This window comes from Carlito syrichta, unplaced genomic scaffold, assembly GCF_000164805.1.
Source record: "Carlito syrichta isolate Samal-C Ts95f unplaced genomic scaffold, Tarsius_syrichta-2.0.1 Scaffold254458, whole genome shotgun sequence".
NCBI classification, from domain to species: Eukaryota; Metazoa; Chordata; class Mammalia; order Primates; family Tarsiidae; genus Carlito; species Carlito syrichta.
The window spans coordinates 211,299-231,276 of NW_007198554.1; the positions used below are offsets into that span (position 1 = coordinate 211,299).

The 19,978-nt window shown below is 34.8% G+C and overlaps 1 protein-coding gene across 1 annotated transcript in view; it reads right to left on the minus strand.

The window, feature by feature from the left end:
• Positions 1-19,978, minus strand: part of SNTG1 (syntrophin gamma 1) — a 274,235-nt gene that overhangs the window by 192,353 nt on the left and 61,904 nt on the right. Inside the window, exon 5 of the mRNA XM_008052045.1 lies at positions 7,202-7,240. Within this exon, the coding sequence (XP_008050236.1) occupies positions 7,202-7,240 (39 nt within the window). The remainder of the gene's footprint in view (positions 1-7,201; positions 7,241-19,978) is intronic.

Sequence of the window (19,978 nt, forward strand, 5' to 3'; positions counted from 1 at the left end):
AAATGTAAATTAGCACAGTTATTATGGAAAACAGTATGATGGTTTCTTTTAAAAAATATAGAGCTATTATGTGATCCAGGAATTATGACGGTTTCTTAAAAAAACTAGAACTATTATATAATCCAACAATGCCAATATTAGCCATATATCTAAGAGACATGTCCGGATGTCAAAGAGATATCTACACTCTCATGTTTACTGCAGCACTTTCACAATAGCCAATATATGGAATCAACTAAAGTGCCCATCTGCAGATGAATAAATTTTAAAATGTGATACAAATCTAGAAAAAAACAGTTGAAAATTTCGGTCTCTGATTTGCAGAGATGTCTTAAATAGTATACTAAAGGTATGATCCGTTTAAATGTGATTAATTGGACATCATCAAAATTAAGAACTTTTACTCTTGGGGAATGTATTTGAAAAGATACCTCACAGAAGAAGATATATAGATGGTAACCCCATTTTAACAATAATTTGTAATTTAATCACTAGCCGGGCTCGGTGGCTCAGCCTGTCATCCCGCGCCTTTGGGAGGCTGAGGTGAGTGGATTGCCTGAGTCTGCGGGTTCGAGACCCGCCTGGGCTGCGAGACCTCATCTCTACAATAAATCAAAAAATCAGCCGGGCGTGGCAGCACGTGCCTGTAATTCCGGCTACTCAGAAGGCTGAGGTGAAAGGATCTCCGGAGCCCAGCAGGTCGAGGCTGCGGTGGCCGGAAGCAGCCACTGCACTCCAGTCTGGACGACAGAATGAGACTCCAACTCAAAAAAAAAAAAATTAATCACTGTTCCCAGAATTGATTGATACAGAATCATTACATTTTTTGAGGATTATCATTTAAATAATAAAAAGCCAGTATATTTTGTCACCAAGTATTATGATATATGCCAGAACAACAGGCTAATTGTCCCCAGTTTACATGACTCTTTGATTTTCTGTCAACATCTTAAAATTGAATATATAAATATATAAAAAATATTTTCTTTGTATTGGAGAAAAACTGGGTTTTGGAATCCCCCCCCCAAAAAAAAGACCCATTGTCAGTTTCATTAATGGAATATTTTTCCTAAAAATACACACACACACTTTCAATAAAGCTAAAAATTGAATGAAGCAAATGTGCATCTTATTAAATAATAATTTTTAGGCGAGCTAATTTTAAGTGATATTTGTACCAAAACTAGAAAATTAATAGATCTGAGGAGATGGACTTTCCTGGGAATATGAACTGTTATTTTTAACGCTACCATATCATCAAACGGCAGAAGTTTAACTGGGTCCAGTTAAAACACCATAGAACCCACGATCTTACTAAGACTTAGATGTTTTGTTTGTTTGTTTTTACTTTACTTGAATAAATGCTCCCTGAGTTTGGCAAGCCTTTGATGAATTTCCATATTTGCAAAAAGTTGATTCTGACCATTTTGGCAAGTTTTGTGTTATGTTTATGGAGAAGCAGATTTTTGAAGGTTTTACTTCTCTTTCTTCTCAGATACTACACCAGAAGTAGATTTGTAAGTTTTCTTGTAATTCCTTAACTCTCCCCAACATGATAAAAAGAGACAGCTAGTCACTTTTTACTCTTTTGTCTCCCAGTATTCCAAGTATTCTATGTACATATCTATAATCATGTGTTCAAATTATTGTGGGCAGTCAAATATGAATATCTCTATAAAATTAACCTCTTGAGCTAATATTTTGTTTATTTTAAATGAGTGTAACTTTTCAATTTATTTCAACTATTATAATTTAATATTGTTAGCCATAGTGTCTGATATAAGTTCATCATATTAATATTCTAATGATGAATTAACCCTTTAAAATTTTTTCTTTGATAAATATAGACAGCAATTTATTTCAAAATACTATTTTTGTGGGAATAATAAGTTATAATCCAGAGTGAAGAGGTTTTGGTTAAAAAATGAGTAAAACAGAGAATGCAATAAATCATGACCTAAAAGACTAGGTATATACAGCAGTGTGATTATAAGTCTGGTTGTCTGAAATTGTATGCATTGACCTCTGATGCACTGAGAGAATTATCACATCAATTGTCACCTACTCAATATTATTGCTTCATTTAATGGCAATACCACTGTCCCACCTTTCGTACTTTTCAACAGATAGTTATCAGGGGAAGCTGAATTTCAGTGTGTTCACTGTATAAATGAAACAGATCAAAAATTTAGTAGAAAAAAACAGATGAATACATCCCAGATACAAAGAGAAAATTAAAAAAAAAAAAAACTCAACAAAAAGTGAAGTAGAAGATACACTAGTGAAATTTCAAAAGGAGACAACTGATTTTAATTTAAATATATTTTTTTATTATTTTTAAAGTTCTATTTAGTTCTTTTGCAACCCCAAATTTTAAGACTATGTCCTGTTCTTATCTTATAATGTTGATAACTTTATTTTTCATAAACGAAAGTTAAAAATATTTTGGATTGTTCTTTAATCCCTAGATTATGCTTTCTCTTATGATGGTTTATTTCCTCATATGGTTTATAATTTTGGACTCAAACCTTTTCTTCATGCACCTTGGTTTTGGGGGCATACTTGTGGAACCAATGCATATCCCTAGTCTCTGCAGGACAGCGGTGACCTTTTCCAGTCCTTTTAATGTTTTATTTTTATTTCAATGCCACAGGCTCGGAGAGTTGTACCACCTGGGATCATATTCAAAACTAAATCTTACAGGAAACAGAGTAGTTCTGATCCAGTGTACCCTGGGAGATTGTTTTTTGTATCTGGAACATTAAGAATATAAAGGGACTTCTCAATGTATATCTCTTCATAACATAAGTATTTTAACATATGCATGAGTGCATGAGTTCCGTCATCAAATGCTTATGTATAAGTAAATATATGTGTGTGTGTGTGTGTGTGTGTATTCATATATCTTCAATTTTGATGCCTATTAGTGCTTCTGTTGTGTTTTGTTTCACCTCTTCCACATCGGCAAAACATTTCCTTTTGAAGCCTTTTTTTAACTGAGAAAACAAACAAAAAAAAGGAACTGGGCCAAGATTGGGTGAATAGGGAGGGTGGGACATGGGGGTGATGATGTTTTGGTCAAAAACTGCACACTCAGAGCACTGTGGTCAGGTTGTTTGTGGAAATTACCCATCATAAAATGGGCAAATACGTTGAAAAAGCGTCCCCACAAAAAGTCACTGAAGCTGAAGTCAGCCTCTCACAACAATGCTAGCTGGCACATTGATGCTGATGGTTTCCTAGAACACTTAGCAAGGTGGGAAAACCTGTGCACTACAAGGGGTCAGCCCTTATCCTTGAATGGATGAGTTCAAAAATAGAGAGTACTTTGTGGGTGACTGAAGTTTAAACATGTAAAAATAAATGCACAATTTAAAATAAATAAATATGGGGGGGAGAATATACCCTAGAAGAATTCAAATCACTCTATGAAAAAGATACTCTGCACACGCATGTTTATTGCAGCGTTATTCACAATAGCAAAAACATGGAACCAACCAAGCTGCCATCAAAAGTGGACTGGATACAAAAATGTGGCACATATACATGATGGAAGTAGGAAACTACCAGAGAAGGGGCACACTTCATCAGTAAGAGTACCTGACCTCAAACCAGGTGATGTTCAAACTTTTGACCAAAGTTTGACCAAAGTGAGGCTCAAACTTTAACTGTAAAATGACTATTTGTATACGTAACCCTGAATTGTACCCCACATCTTTAAAATAAAAATAAATTTTGCTTTTTTGGGTCCCCCTCATAAATGCATATATATGAATAAATAATATATGTATATGTATATTTATTCATGTATATGCACATTTACATCTAATTCAAGTTTCAGAACTCCACATAAAAATCAAGGTAAAGCCGGGCTCGGTGGCTCAGCCTGTAATCCCGTGACTTTGGGAGGCTGAGGTGAGTGGATTGCCTGAGCCCGCGGGTTCGAGACCCGCCTGGGCAACTTGGCGAGACCTCATCTCTACAATAAATCAAAAATCAGCTGGGCGTGGTAGCACATGCCTGTAATTCCGGCTACTCAGAAGGCTGAGGCGAAAGGATCGCCGGAGCCCAGCAGGTCGAGGCTGCGGTGGCCGGGAGCAGCCGCTGCACTCCAGTCTGGGCGACAGAGTGAGACTCCAACTCAAAAAAAAGAAAAAAAAAAGTGACTTCAATTTTCTAAGTAGGGAATGTAACCTAGTCTAGTCTCCTAACGCATAGTTATCATACTTTACAGGTAAGTTTTTCCTATTTTGCATACACATACACACACATATGTGTGTATAAATACTTAGGTGTGTATATACATAAGTGTGTATATGTATATATAAGCATATACATATATACACACATATATATTTTATATCCTATAAAATCATAAACCTGTGGTTCTAAAAATGTCACCTGTGCACCACACATTTAGAAACATGCACATATATATGTTGAATGATAAGCTAGTCCTATTTCTTGAAATTCTTCATCTACATGAAGGAAAAAAATCATCATCGAGTTTTATTTTCAAGTTTTTAAAATGCTAGGAAGAATTCATTATGGTTTTGTTTTGTTTTGTTTTTGTTTTTGTTTTTAGGGAAGGAAACAGATGCTGAAGAAAATGTGGCAAAAAGGAAACACTTCTACACTGTTGGTGGGAGTGAAAACTAGTACAGCCTCTGTGGAAATCAGTGCGGCGATTCCTAAAAGTTCTAAAGATGAACCTTCCAGATGACCCCGCAATCCCCCTACTGGGAATGTGCCCAGAAGAACTCAAATCACTCTATAAAATAGATACCTGCACACATATGTTTATCAAAGCCTTGCTCACAATAGCAAGAACATGGAACCAACGATGCTGCCCATCAAAAGAGGACTGGATTTTAAAAACGTGGTCCATACACACGATGGAATATTATGCAGCCATAAAGAACAAAATCACAAATTTTGCAGCAACCTGGATCGACTTAGAGTCTATAATACTGAGTGATCTTTCACAGAAACAGAAAACTGAGTATCACATGCTCTCACTCCTAAGTGGACCATGAACAGCCATCATAATACCATAAGGAAAGGATTGACACAAGTGGGAAACGGCCCGGGGAGAGGGGCGCGGGGAGGTGGGAATGACAGCAGCTGAAATCTGCGGAGGCATGGGCACACCTCACCAACAAGGGTACCTGCAAGATGAATATCGTGCACCCAACCCTGAATTGTACCCCACAATTTCAAAATTAAAAAAAATTAAAAGTTTAAAAAAAGAAAGAAAGCAAGATTTATTAAGAGGACTGAAAAGCTCCCACAGTGGGAGGAGACCCAAGGGGGTTGCCCTATGGTTTTCAAAATTGTAGCCAAGAAAATTAAAATAAGATCTGAAATTATTTCAAGTATAATTTTAGATTTTAAATAATTATATAATTTAAAATATTAAAGTGATAACAAATAAAAATCATGAACAGGAGTGCACATCTATACTGTTATATACGAATGTATGTTTCTTAGAATATTACATGCACAGTCTTAGAATTTCAAAGTTTGTGTTATTATTTATCCTATATGTGATTTTTATTATTATTTATCCTATTCCACGATTTTCATTCAGATTCTCATTTACTTCACTCAAGATTATTTTAAACTTGGATAAAAGCAAAAGAGGCAAGGAGAGCAACCCATCAGGGAGCTGAGTATACAGGAAGTGTTAAATGCAGTTGTCACTGTAAGTGTGGAATAGCTGCAGGGTCTGAGGACTATGAAGCACTCAGTAATACAAATTATACCAAATATTGACATCTCACACGTTGAAGTTAGAAAGGGGAAAGAAGTTGATAACATAGATCTTACTGTCATTCTTAAATCAAAGAAGCATTCCTCATTTTTTCATTTTTGAGGAGAATTCGCAAAACCGTAGATTTCCATTTTTACAGCTCTGACCACAAAACAGCTTTGTCTGCTGATGGGCATTGCAGCCTTCCCCTGTGGCTGATACTTTCTCCTTCATGCATTTCCCCTCTACTGGAACCCTAAAACTCATGAAAATATATTTCTCAAGATGTCACCGGTGCACCAAGCATATTACTATCACATGCGAAGGGATAGGCACTACAAAGGGTTTCCCGGGTGTCATCACAGATCTGGTGACTCAGGGGCCATCGGCGACAGTCCTAGTTTCAATACTGCAGGTAAGGGTCGCAGACGTATCTACAGCTTGCTGTGGAATGGAGCAAGACATGTATATTTTTCCAAACTCAAATCTATCTAAAATATCAAAATGGATCAGGTCTAAGGTCCTCAAGGTAGAAGAGGGTGGATGCTGATAGCTGAAAAGATGTAGTTTAGAACATTGTGGACACAATGAATTCTACAAAGCTGTTCTCTCAAGTGCTTTGGTTACACATGGCTTTTCCGGCCGGTCTGGGGTAGCAGCATCTTTAATAATATAACTTCTACAAAACATGGATTCTATATTCCAAAGATTATGTTTAAATGTTTAGAAACATGATAAAAGCATATATTGAGAACTTTGCATGTGTTATCATTCAATTCTCAAAAATAAATTTACAAGATAGTTGCTTTTATATAAATGTTACGGATAAAATAAATAAAGTTTACATAATAACTTACTTTTTATAAGTGGAAAAATATTTTAAAGTTTGTGCCATTGAAATTAATTTGCAATTTACAAATCACTTACACCTAGTTAGTTTAGATAGAATGTGATCAGTGGTTACAATCAAAGTTGATAACAAAAGTAAGAAGTTTATGAAACTTTGATCAATCCAAATTATTTTCATTCTAAGCATTCATTTATACTCATTTGAAATACTGTTAGCAAAATGTGAAAATTCCTTGAAATGTGAGATCAGTTAAAAGTCTCCCAAATTTAGCATATACTAAAACTCTCTTATATAAACAGTACTTTAATTTCTTCCAGGCTATATTTAAATAAATACCATTATTTTATCAAACAATATTTTTTTATTTAGTTTACTTAGATACACGTTTTTAAAAACCACTTTTAATACAATTAAGCAAACAAATATATTTCATAGTATGAAAGAAATTTCTAAAATTTGTTTTTTTCTGAAGATAGCAAGTGATAGTGCCAACCATTTCTGCATAAAAATCAGAAAGCATCAGCCTTATCTTCAATAATAGATACAATTAAATATATATATAAATATTATTCAGCCTTTCATATACTTTTTTGTCTTACCTGCTGGTTTACAGGAAAGTTCCTGTTGATTTTTTTAATCTGCAATGATAAATAATTAATATAAATGAGATGAACAAAAATAAAGTAACACAAGGTCCCCCAAATATTATGAGAGTTTATTTTTAGTTAATATATAGAGATATTTTATCTTGACACAGTGAAATTATTGCCTATCAAATGCCAGATATGAAACTAACATATACTTGTCAACATTGGATCAAGATTATCCCTAATTTCACATGTAAACATTTTGAAAAATGATTTCTATTTAATAATATTATGAGAAACCAAAAGCCTGTGTTTCCATACAATGTTAAATAATTATCTATCAGAAATGTAGAGAATAACTTATTTAAGTTTTGTACCTTCAAGTTATATTATATAGCTTTTTAAACACTCAAGAAAACAGAGAAATGGAATATTTAAACATTAACAAATAAAGTATGTATATATATTTTCAGTCAAGACGCCAAATAAAAAATAGCATTTACTTTACGATAACTTAAAGAATGACATTTTATAAGAATTCAAATCCTCAAAAAAGCCATTTCCTCAGTAATATACCATGGCAACAAACTTTAAAAGACAAATAAAAGTGAATATCACATTTAGATAAATGACCTTAAACTACACAAAATCTTTATTCGGCTATGTTTTTGCAAATTAGAACCAATTACCATCTTCCATTGGTTTCATAGAGAAAACTAAACAATGCTAACTCTGTATGGTACAAACTTATGTCAGACTAATTGCAGAATATTTTCACTTATAAATTATGTTATTAACATTTTATTTTTTCTTTTCAATTTCCCTTTTGTCCAACTGACAAGCATGAAATAACAGGCAATTTAATGGACAAGTGCACACAGTTGGAGAAACATCAAATGTCTCATTTACATAAACAGACTTACTGGCAGGATATTTCTCACTTAAAATGTAAGAATTAAAGAATCGAACATATTTCTCACTTAAAATGTAAGAATTAAAGAATCGAACAGATGTAAATTATATGAGCAAGGTTATGTACAGAAATTATGTCATTCTCACATCATTATAATCATTTCAAAATAGATTTTTGCTCTGGTGAGGAATCAACTAAGGATATCTCTAAAACACATGCCTTCAGGTGAAATCAGGATAGTCAGGAAATGTATATGAAAAAAAGTGATCACCAAACATCTTTTTAAACAAACTTTTAAATCCTGGAGACACCGAATGGGGAGAGGGGGAAAAAAGAGAAAGGACAAAAAAAAAATCACTCATTCAGTCCACTGTGCACAGATGGGGGAGCCAGGTACCCTTAATGCCCAGACTAAAAACTATTTGTGTATCCCAAAGGTATTGAAATAAATAAAATAAAATAATAAAATCATTTGTAAAAATAAATATGTTATGAAAATCTTGAATGGCCTGTAGAAATTATTTCTAGATTTTTTTAAAACATGGGCAAATACAATAACAAAATGAAACAAAGCATTACTAATATTAAATCTAATATTGAAGAAGCAGCATTATTTAAAATGAAAATACTAATAAATTATGTTCATCTTATTCAAATAATGTCATCATAACCTTTCAAATACTCCTTCTTATAACTTCTTAATATTGTACAGTTGAATTATGTATGTTATCCCAGGATCTGAGTAAAATTATTTTAAAAGAATGAGTTAATGCTTAAAAACTGCTTCTGGTAGAATTAATAAATTTATTTTGCAATGAAATAATTTTTAAAGTTTATCTTTACTGAGATCTACAGTTTTTAACTGTGTGTTGAGGTAAATAATCTTCTCATATTTATTTATGATGGAAATACAAGTTTAACTAAACTACTGAACATACAGAAATGAAAGGTGGGTGATCACAACAACACATGGTATATGAGATCACGGCACAGGAAACTCTCCCGTTGCTTGCATTGTGACCAGAAAAAGTACATTCTGGAGCTGCAGATGCAGAATAACTTCTTCTTAAGACTTTAAATCCATACACATAGCCAAATGCATTCATCTATTTAAAGATAATTTTAATCTTCCCTACAACAGTGGATTAGAACAATATAAAATAGTCCATTTTCTAGTAACTATACTAACATTTTAAAATAAAACAATAACTAAATATAGGGAAAATTTTCAAAGCCTCATATCTCAAAAATGTTAAAAGCTAATTCTCAACATTCTAACACATTTAAATGTGCACACACATAGAGGAAAAAATAAGCAGAAAGTGCACTGTTGTTAAAATTCATCTGCATCATATTCATAATTATTTATCATACTAAATAAAAATTGCATGTCCAAAACATGAAAATATTGTGCATTTGTTACAAATGGTCATAATGTTACAGTTTTATATATAGAAATTATGCTTATTAAATGTTCTAAATTAAAGATAGTTTTATGCAATAATTTTTAAAGTTTTGTTTTCTCCCTCCCTTCCTCCCTCCTTCCTTCCCCCTCTTTTTTTTTTTTTTGAGTCAGGGTCTCCTCTGTCTCCCAGACTGCAGTGCAGTGGCACGATTATGGCTCACCACAGCCTTGATCACCTGGGTTCAGGCAAGCCTTCCGTCTCAGTCTCCCCTAAGTAAACATATGGTGTATATGACAAAGATTTTGACAGTAATACAAATCTTAGCAGTTTTATTTTTGGTTGGTGGATTATAACACAAGCATTTCCTTTTACCGATTTGTATTTTATAGGAATCGTTATTATTATTTTTTAAATTAAGAAATAATAAAAATAGTTGTATAGTTAGAACAACAGTGCTATCCTTATTTTCTTAAAAAAGTTGCTGTATTATTCAAAATATATAAAGTCGCTGTATTCTTAAAAGCATATATATTGAAAATCTAAAATGTCACCAAAACAAACACCAGAATGCAAGTGTTTCTAAGAAATAAAACCTTTTTGGATTTTGTTTCTCAACATGAATTTTAAAAGTATGCATGACATTTTAAAGATGGTACTACCCCTCACTCTTGAGTAATATGTGTTGTTTGTGCACGTGTATATTTGCTAAATGAAGTGAAGAACAGAAGGGATGTCATTTGTTTTTTTTCTAAAATCTTTTAATGACCTTCTAACAAGTGTGAGTCATGGTGTGAAGTACTGAAACAAGGAAATGAAAGACATGCCATGCAGAGACAATGGCTGAAGGAATCCACCCTGCAGAATCCAAATAGTTCAAGCTGGCTGAGGAGAGGAATTAATACAAGTTCAATGAAGAAGCTTAAATGCAGAAGCATAATGGCATCATCAGGCTTTGTGGTCAGAGAGATCTGGCTTGAATTCCAGCTGTCACTTACTAATTATGCTCGGGTCGGTTATTAATTACCCAGTGTCTAAATATCTTTATTTGCAAAATACATATATTTATTGGGGAGTTAAATGTGAAAACCAATGTCATGAATTTACTCAATAAGTGGACATTTTAATTAATGTAAAATAAGTTGGGATTATTTTTAAAGACAATCTGTGCATTTTATTTTATTTTTGTTTTTATTTACTTGTTAAATTGTATTTTACTTTAGATTCAGGGGATACATGTACACGTTTGTTACATGTACATTTTGTGTGATGGCGAGGTTGGCTTCTAATGTATCTTCACTCAGATAGTGGACGCTGTACCTACAGGTAATTTTTCAGCCCTCATACCTCTCCTAACTTCCACCTTTTTTGGAGTCCTATGTGTGTGTGTGTGTGTTTGTGTGTGTTCCATCTTTATGTTCATATTGATTAGCTCCCTTTTATAAGTGAGAACATATGGTATTTGGTTTTCTGATTCTGAATTAATTCACTTCGGATAATGGCATCCAGTTCCAACTATGTTACTCCAAAGAACTAGACTTCATTGTTTTTTTATGGCTGTGTAGTATTCCATGGTATATATGTACCATATTTTCTATATCCAATCATCCATTGATAAACCCTGAGGTTAATTCCATGTTTTTGCTATGGTGAATAGTAATGCAATATACATGCAGTTGTCTTTTCCGTTGGATGGATAACCAACCAGTAGTGGTATTGGAGATCAAATGGTAGTTCAATTTTTAGTGCTTTAATAAATCTCCATACAGTTTTCCATACTTGTACTAATTTACATTCCCACCAACAGTATATGGATGTATTTTTTTGTCTGCATCCATACCAGCATTTGTTTTTTTTCTGACTTTATTTCTTATTTTATTTATTTATTTTTGAGTCGGAGTCTCACTCTGTCGCCCAGACTGGAGTGCAGTGGCCGCTCCCGGCCACCGCAGCCTCGCCCTGCTGGGCTCCGGCGATCCTTCCGCCTTGACTTTCCAAGGAGCTGGAACTACAGGCGAGTGCTACCACGCCCGGCTAATTTTTTTGATTTGTTGTAGAGACGAGGTCTCGCCAAGTTGCCCAGGCGGGTCTCGAACCCACGGGCTCGGGCAATCCGCTCACCTCGGCCTCCCAGAGCGCGGGATGACAGGCTGAGCCGTGGAGCCCTGCTTTCTTCTGACTTCAATAACAACCATTCTGACTGGTGTAAGATAACATCTCATTGGGGTTTTATTTTCATCTCTTTAATGATTTGTGATGAATATTTCTTCAAATATTTGTTGGCTGCTTGTATATCTTATTTTGAGAAATATTGGTACATGTCCTATGCCCATTTTTGAACGTTTTTCCCTGGATATTAGCCCTTTGTCAGAGGTAAAATTTTCAATTACTGTCTCCCATTCTGTAGGTTGTCTGTTTACTCTCTTGATTATCTTTTTTACTATGCAGAATCTTTTAGGTTTAATGAATTCCTATTTGTGTACTTTTGTGTTTTCTTGCATTTTGTTTTGGGGTCTTCATCATAAATTCTTTCCATAGGCCAATGTCCATAGAGTTTTCCTTAGGTTTTCTTCTAAGACTTTTATATTTTCAAATCTTACATTTAAGTCTTTAATTCTTCCTGTGTTAATGTTTGTGTACGATTAGAGATAGGAGTCAAGATTTGATTTTCTGTGTCTGACGAGTCAATTTTCCAAGCCCAAAGCAATCTCCAGATTCAAGACAATTCCAATCCAATTATCACTGTCATTCTTCACCGAATTGGAAAAACAACCCCAGAGCTCAAATGAAATGAAAAAAGACCCCATATATCCAAACAATCCTAAGCAAAAGAACAAAGCTGGAGGTATCACATTAGCTAGCATCAAATTATGCTACACAGCTACAGTAATTAAAACAGGATGGTATTGAAACAAGTGTGTGTGTGCACACGTACACACACACACACACACACACACACACACACACACACACACTTTCTCCACTATAGATCAATGAAATAGTATAGAGAACCTAGAATAAAACTATATCCCTGCAACCAACTGATTTTCAGCAAACTTGACAAAAATGAACAATGGAAAAAGTGCACCCTATTCGATGAATGTATTTTAAAGAATGCCTAGCAAAGATGTCTTTCCTCCATTACATTTTGCAAACATCTTTCTATTTTCTTGTCAACTCTAGACCAGAATTTGCATACTCAATAGTGCCAGTCGTGTGTGAATCAGGGTGGGTGAGGAAGAAATTTTGATACCATGTAACCCCAGTAAGAAAGCCATCATTAACAAAACAAACAACAACAGATGCTGTGAGGACGCGGAGAAAAAGGAGCGCTTCTACACTGCTGGTGGGAATGTAGACTAGTACAACCTCTTTGGAAAACAGTATGGCTGTTTCTAAAAGAGCTAGACATTGACCTTTCATATGACCCAGAAATTCCCCTATTGGGAATATACCTGAAGGAACTCAGTTCATTCTACAAAAAAGATACCTGCATACATATGTTTGTTGCAGCTCTATTCACAATAGTAAAAACATGGAACCAACCATGTTGTCCAACGAAGTTGGACTGTGTTTTAAAAATGTGGTACATATATACAATGGAATATTATGCAGCCATAAAGAAGGACAAGCATACGAACTTCACAGCAACTTGGATGGATTTGGAGTCGATCATACTCAGTGATCAATCATGGAAACAAAGTTTCTCACTCATAAGTGGACCTTGAACAATTATAATACTATAAGAAAGCTATTGGCAGCAGTGAGAAACTGTCAGGGGAGGGGGGGCTGGGATTGACAGTTAGGGAAACTGCCAGGGGAGGGAGGGGCATACCTCATCAACAAGGGTACCTGCATAATCAACACTTGTATACCTAACCCTGAATTGTACCCCACATCTTTATAATAAAAAATAAAAAAATTATATATATATATAAGCTTCTAGAAAATCTATAGCCAAAGAAAAAAGTAGAATATGAATGAAAATAAATCCAGTTGACAAGGAGTAATGAGACAATCCTTTCTCACTAGATATAAAAATATTCTGTATTTCAATGCATATAAGAATGACTGATTGTAATATAAACCATTGTTTTATCCACTAATAAAAGGAAACAATTCTCTAAAAAAAAAAAGACTGCAACCCTCCCCAAAAGCATCCACGACCTCAATCACTTGCAAGCATGCCCATAGTAAAATAAAAAATGAATCAATGGAAGCTCCTTCATATGTGGCAGAGGCAGAATGTCCTGGTGTTTATCAGTTGGACACAGTATACTCCCTTTTGCATTTATAATCATATTCTAGGAAACCTAAATCGTATTGGCAGCAATTTGCTTTCAACAGTAATTATTTTATAATTATAGCAACTAATGTCAATAAAACAAATTAAAATTTCATGAAAAAAAAAGGAAATACATATTAATTACAATTTAAATTTATTTTTTAAAGTAAAGATATATATGACTAGCATAATGTTTAATATATTATGCATGGCGCAATATTATAAATGATATATTCTTAGTAATATAGCAGTAATATAGTTTATCATTGTTTAGTAATATAGTGATATAAATTAGAATGCTTAGTAGCTTTGTAATATAAATAATATATTGATAACAATAAAATGCACTTAGAGATGAAAGTTTTAAAGATTGCCTACTCTTGGTAACAATATCAATTCTAAATATTGAGAATTCTAAATTCTTTGCATCATTTTAAGACTGCCATTCAAAAAGACAAATTAAAGTTTTTCTAAAGGACATCTTTCATGTTAAGCTTCTTAAAGAGCAATGTAATTGTATGTTATCACAGCAATCTGTGTTATAAGCAGATGAAAAATTAATAGAATGGAACAAAATCAAGACATTATCTGAACATAAGGCTTAGAGAGATCCAATGGCATAATTGCAGACCATATTACCAACCCACTGCTTATGAAGTATGGTTATTTAACCTATTCGTCCTTAGGCTGTAAAAGAGACAGAGCGATTTAGACTGGGATGGCCCAAAAATGTATTCTACAAGAATAGCAGGTGATAGCAGGTGATATAAACCACTACCAAGTAAAGTGCATTCAGATGAATGATAGCCTTGAGAAGGTTTTGCGGGTTTTTTGTTTGTTTGTTTGGTTGGTTTTTTTTGACAGTGATCTGATTGTCTCTTTCAGAAACTAGTGTTTCCTCTTTCACAGTCATCTTGAATATGAGGGTTACGTCTGACAGGTCTGAGATATGTTCTTGAGTCTAACATGTTCAAATGGTTACTGTTGCTAAAAAAAAAAACAACAAACTTACTTTGGAAACTATGTCCCATTCTTACTTCATTGTTTACTACAGTAATTACTTTGAAGTGTGCATGGCTACTTTTATGGAAACTCTTTGAGAAGAGACTGTTATCTTGTTCCTCACTACTCCCCTGTTTCCTCAGTGTACACATGCCTTCCCACACACATTTTCATGGAGTAAATGTGCTCATACTGAAGGACATTTTGTTTATTTTGCACCCCCATAGGGTGGCGTTCTAAAATTGAATCTATTCCTTAAAATAAGAACATTCCTGATTTTCCTACACACTCTACAAAAGATTTTTATCACATATTGCCAAACATGCTGACTGTTTTAACACAGTGCTAATTTACATAATTAATGTCTACTTGGAAGTATAATAGGGCACAATTTACATTGCAAGATTTTTCAGGCACCCTCAAAATCTCATGAGGAAAATATAAGATATTTATTATAAGTAAACTATTAAATACATCAATAAATGGAAAACAATAGACAAAAACCACAAGCTAAAGAATTCCAAGGAATTTACATAGATATTCGACCCTCATGCAGGAGCCTACAGTTAGAATTTATTTTGTTCCACCACATAAAACCATTATTTCAAAAACAATAAAGTGTTTAACCTTTACTAATTATAGATTCCTTTACAAATCTGCAGTAACTTGTAGGACATCTGAGCAGAAAGAAAATGCTCAGCATTTTGCTTTTTCTTGCAGTTTCCAGGGAATTCATGTGCACTTAGAAACTTGACAGAGACTTCAGCAAAGAAGAAAATTAATATCATGGCATAAGAAACTTTTGATTTAACCTGCTTCCATCAGGTAGTAAAATGTATTATGAACGTCATTCCTCAGAGAAGATGACTACAAAAAAACAGAACTAAGACTAACAGTGTTGTGTCTGTGACAGACAGCTTATATCTCTAAGAATTTTTGATACATCGGTTATTTACAATTATATGAATTGGTTTAATAACTCATGCGTTTTCTGAAAGAACATATCTAAATTTAAGATGGTGTGACCTACGTGAAGATAACAAAATCTAAGTAATTCTCTTATTTTTTTGAGAACATAATACATTTTATAAAAATAAAATATAAAATTCAAATAATTTAAAAACAATCACCAATTTATTTTGTTTCATGTTGCAATTGTTATAAGTCAATGTCCAACACATTGGGTCATTCTTAGATAATTCTTTGATTATTAGGAAGTCATTGGCACTTTAAACAAGAAAATTCTGCTTTCTTCTATGTTTTAGTTCTATAAACATGTACTTTTGATTCTATAAATGACATAAAACACATTACAAAATGTTAAGAATGACACTTCTTTGTGTAGTGTTTGCTTAAAATGGCATTAATTAAGAAATACTGGCAGGGCGCAGTGGCTCAGCCTGTAATCCCAGCACTTTGGGAGGCCGAGACAAGAGGATTATCTGAGCCTGGGGATTTGAGACCAGTCCTGGGCAACTTGGTGAGACCGCATCTCTACAGTAAATCACAGAAATTGACCAGGTGTGGTGGTGCACGCCTGTAGTTCCAGCTACTTGGAAAACTGAAGCAGAAGGATTGCCTGAGTCCAGCAGGTCAAGGCTGTGGTGGCCATCAGCATGCCACTGCACTCCAGCCTGGGCAACAGACAGAGATGCCAACTCAATAATAATAATAATAATAATAATAATAATAATAATAATAATAAAAGAAATACTATTCAAAATCAAATCTATGTTACCATATTTGCTTAAGAAAAGAAATATGTAGTGTTTCAATTTCTATTTTTCTAGAATTTTCTGAAATATTTCCTTCTAAATGGGAAACTGCAGTACTTCTGGCAAATCAGCCAGGCAGATACTTTCAGACATATAGTGTATACACACACACACACACACACACACACACACACACACACACACACACAGAATCTTAGATCACATTATGCTTTGATGTTGCCAACAATCTTTGGAGACCTACAAAATTATGTGGTATTGTCTGTGTTCCTATTGTCTCACTAGATGATAAAGTGAATAATTTTACATTGAGAATACAAAGCGGTTGCCTGAACAACATAATTTCAGCAAAATAGTTGGAAAGTTCAAAAGAAAACAAATAAACCCTTTTAAGTTGTCAAGGTATGAAAACAGAAGTTGGAAAGAAAAATTTCTCCAAAACACTCTAGGCTTTGAAGTAGAAGAATAAAAATGTAACATAGTGTTTTCATTTTTCTGATTATCTTCTCTATGTTACTTACCATCATCTAATAACTGTCTATTTTAATGTTTTGTTTTATAATTTATATTCTCCTCCCTGCTAGAACATAAGTTCTATACCACAAATTTCTAGCTGCTTCATTCAGTATATCATCATTTGCATCAGGAGAATTTGAAGGTCTTAGCAGGCACTCAATTAACGTTTGTTGAATGTGTAGAAAGACAACTGCTACGGGAGGGAGAGGCATACCTCATCAACAAGGGGACCTGCATGATCAATGTTTGTATACCTTAACCCTGAATTGTACCACGCATATTTATAATAAATAATAAAATATTAATAAAATAAATGCATGTTAAAATACTCTTAAATGTGGAAAAAAGGTAATTTGATAAAGAACATTTTAGAATGAATAAAGTCTTGTTTCCCAAAAACAAAAAACAAACAAACAAAGACAAAGAATAGCCCAGTTAAAGCAGGTCAAACTTCTGTATTTGAAGTCTAACATGTCACTTTTTAACTGAAAGCAAATCGCTTAAAAAGAAAAAAAACTAAGAGCTCGAGGTTGAATGCTTATACTGTGAAGCTGCAGATACAATGGTGATCACTTTTATCAACCCCAGACAAAAACAGACTGGGAAAGGCATGGAGAAGCGGGAGGCTCCTGACTACTCATCTGAGGCAAGAACCGCTTCCAAAGATATCACAGTAATGTTTTCTATGGCTCCCTCCTTTAAGACATTATCAGTCTGTGGTGCTGAGTTTCACTGCATTTCAGGATTCCAAATCTCTTTGGTATCTCTCTCTCTGTCTCTCTCTCTCTCTCTCTCTCTCTCTCTCTCTCTCTCTCTCTCTGTCTCCTCTCTCTCTCTCTTTCTGTGTGTGTGTCTCTGTCTCTCTCCCTCTCTCTGTCTCTCTCCCTCTCTGTTTCTCTGTCTCCCTCTCTCTCTGTCTCTATCTCTGTCTCTCTCTGTCTCTGTCTCTCTATCTCTGTCTCTCTGTCTCTGTCTCTCTCTGTCTGTCTCTCTGTTTCTCTCTGTCTCTCTCTCTGTCTCTCTCCCTCTCTGTTTCTCTGTCTCCCTCTCTCTCTGTCTCTATCTCTGTCTCTCTCTGTCTCTGTCTCTCTATCTCTGTCTCTCTGTCTCTGTCTCTCTCTGTCTGTCTCTCTGTTTCTCTCTGTCTCTCTCTCTGTCTCTGTCTCTCTCTCTGTTTCTGTCTCCCTCTCTCTGTCTCTGTCTCTCTCTGTCTCTGTCTCTCTGTTTCTGTCTCCCTCTCTCTGTCTCTGTCTCCCTCTCTCTGTCTCTGTCTCTCTGTCTCTGTCTCTTTCCCTCTCTCTGTCTCCATCTCTCTCTCTGTATCTCTCTCTCTCTGTCTCTCTCTCTGTGTCTCTCTCTCTGTCTCTCTCTGTGTCTCTCTCTGTCTCTCCCTCTCTCTCTCTCTCTCTCTCTCTCTCTCTCTCTGTCGCACACTTCCTCTCTCTCTCTGCATCTCTCTACCTTTCTCTCCCTCCCTCTCCCTTTCTCTACATGCTTTGTGTCAGTCCAGAAATTATTCTTCCTGTAAAATAAGAACTTACATTTAAATGATAAGGCAATGTAGAGACTCATGGAGATTAAGTGATCACTGGGAAAAAAATGATAAGCCATTCCTTCCTACTCTTCTTTGGATGGTATGAATTCTAAGCCTTAAAGTCATCAGAACTACCATTGTTAACCTAAAAAAAGACATTAAAGATAATTTAATTTAGCAAAAAAGCTTCTTTACCCTTCTTTCACTCGATGCATTTTGTGGCATTCCAGGTTATAACTCTCATTTCTTACTCCTGATTAAACTTGATATCTATTGAGATAATTGTCTCTAATGTCTTTTTTGATATAGGTTTGCAACAGCCATTCTGAGAGAGATTATGACTAGGGGTTCTATAAGACAAGAAGAAGCTTCATGAAGTGTGAGCTGGACAGAGATGGTGTCTTACTCATTATTCTTTCCTCAGATGAGTACACATCAGCAACAAGTGCATCAGAGACCTTGAATGACACTCAGACCACACAGAAAGACCTTTACAAAAGAGTTCACGGAACCAATGATGAAGGTTTATCCAGTTAATTATTTACCATAATGTTCTCAGGAGGATTTCTTAGCTTCTGCTTTTCCTGACTTCTATAAGTGATCAACATGCTTTCAGTTGTAGAAGAGACCGTGGAATGCCGTCATCCCACTGATCATTTAACACAAAAAGATGTTGAAACGAAGGTACACATTCCTGCAACTTTATGTTCTTGATAAAACACAGATGAGTAAAAATAATATTTTAACTTTGCCCTTCTAATGTTTATGTACATACTGCTTCTCGCTAATATTTTAAAAATGCAAATCTGAAATGATCATTTATAATTAGATTAATCACTGCTGATTGCTTTAGGAGCAAAAGAACAAAAGCACACACTGTTAATCCCTCCACAGTCTGTTTCTGCCCCTCTCACGAGTTACCTCTGTGCCGGGTCTCTGTCTGCATAAACTATGGTATGCATGTGCAAACCAGTCACATCGCAGTGCCTTTGATCATGAGCATTCTCCTGAAATCCACAAGGCTGACTTTCTTCTTTTTTCTCTCCCTCTTTCCTTCTCTCCCCTCCCCCCCCTTTCTCTCTCTGTCTATTTAGTGTCTCTGTCTCAACTGGCAAAAATCTATTCTTTCTATATGTTTGGTTGAGGTGCACGGAGACTAAATAGCCTTTAATTCATCCTTTACCCTGAAATTAGCACAACCTTGTTCAGTCTGACACCAGGCTATGCTCCTATACCACATAATCAAGAACCGCATCTACCAAGAAAAGTTTTTGGAAAACTCAGGGAGATTTGGATAGTGATGCTCCTTTAGAATTCCCCAGAGGTCTACATGCTCTTATGTTGTCGTCCTTTTTGCATGTGTTCACTGGCTGTACCGTGACCTTAAAGAACAGAGGCAGGGT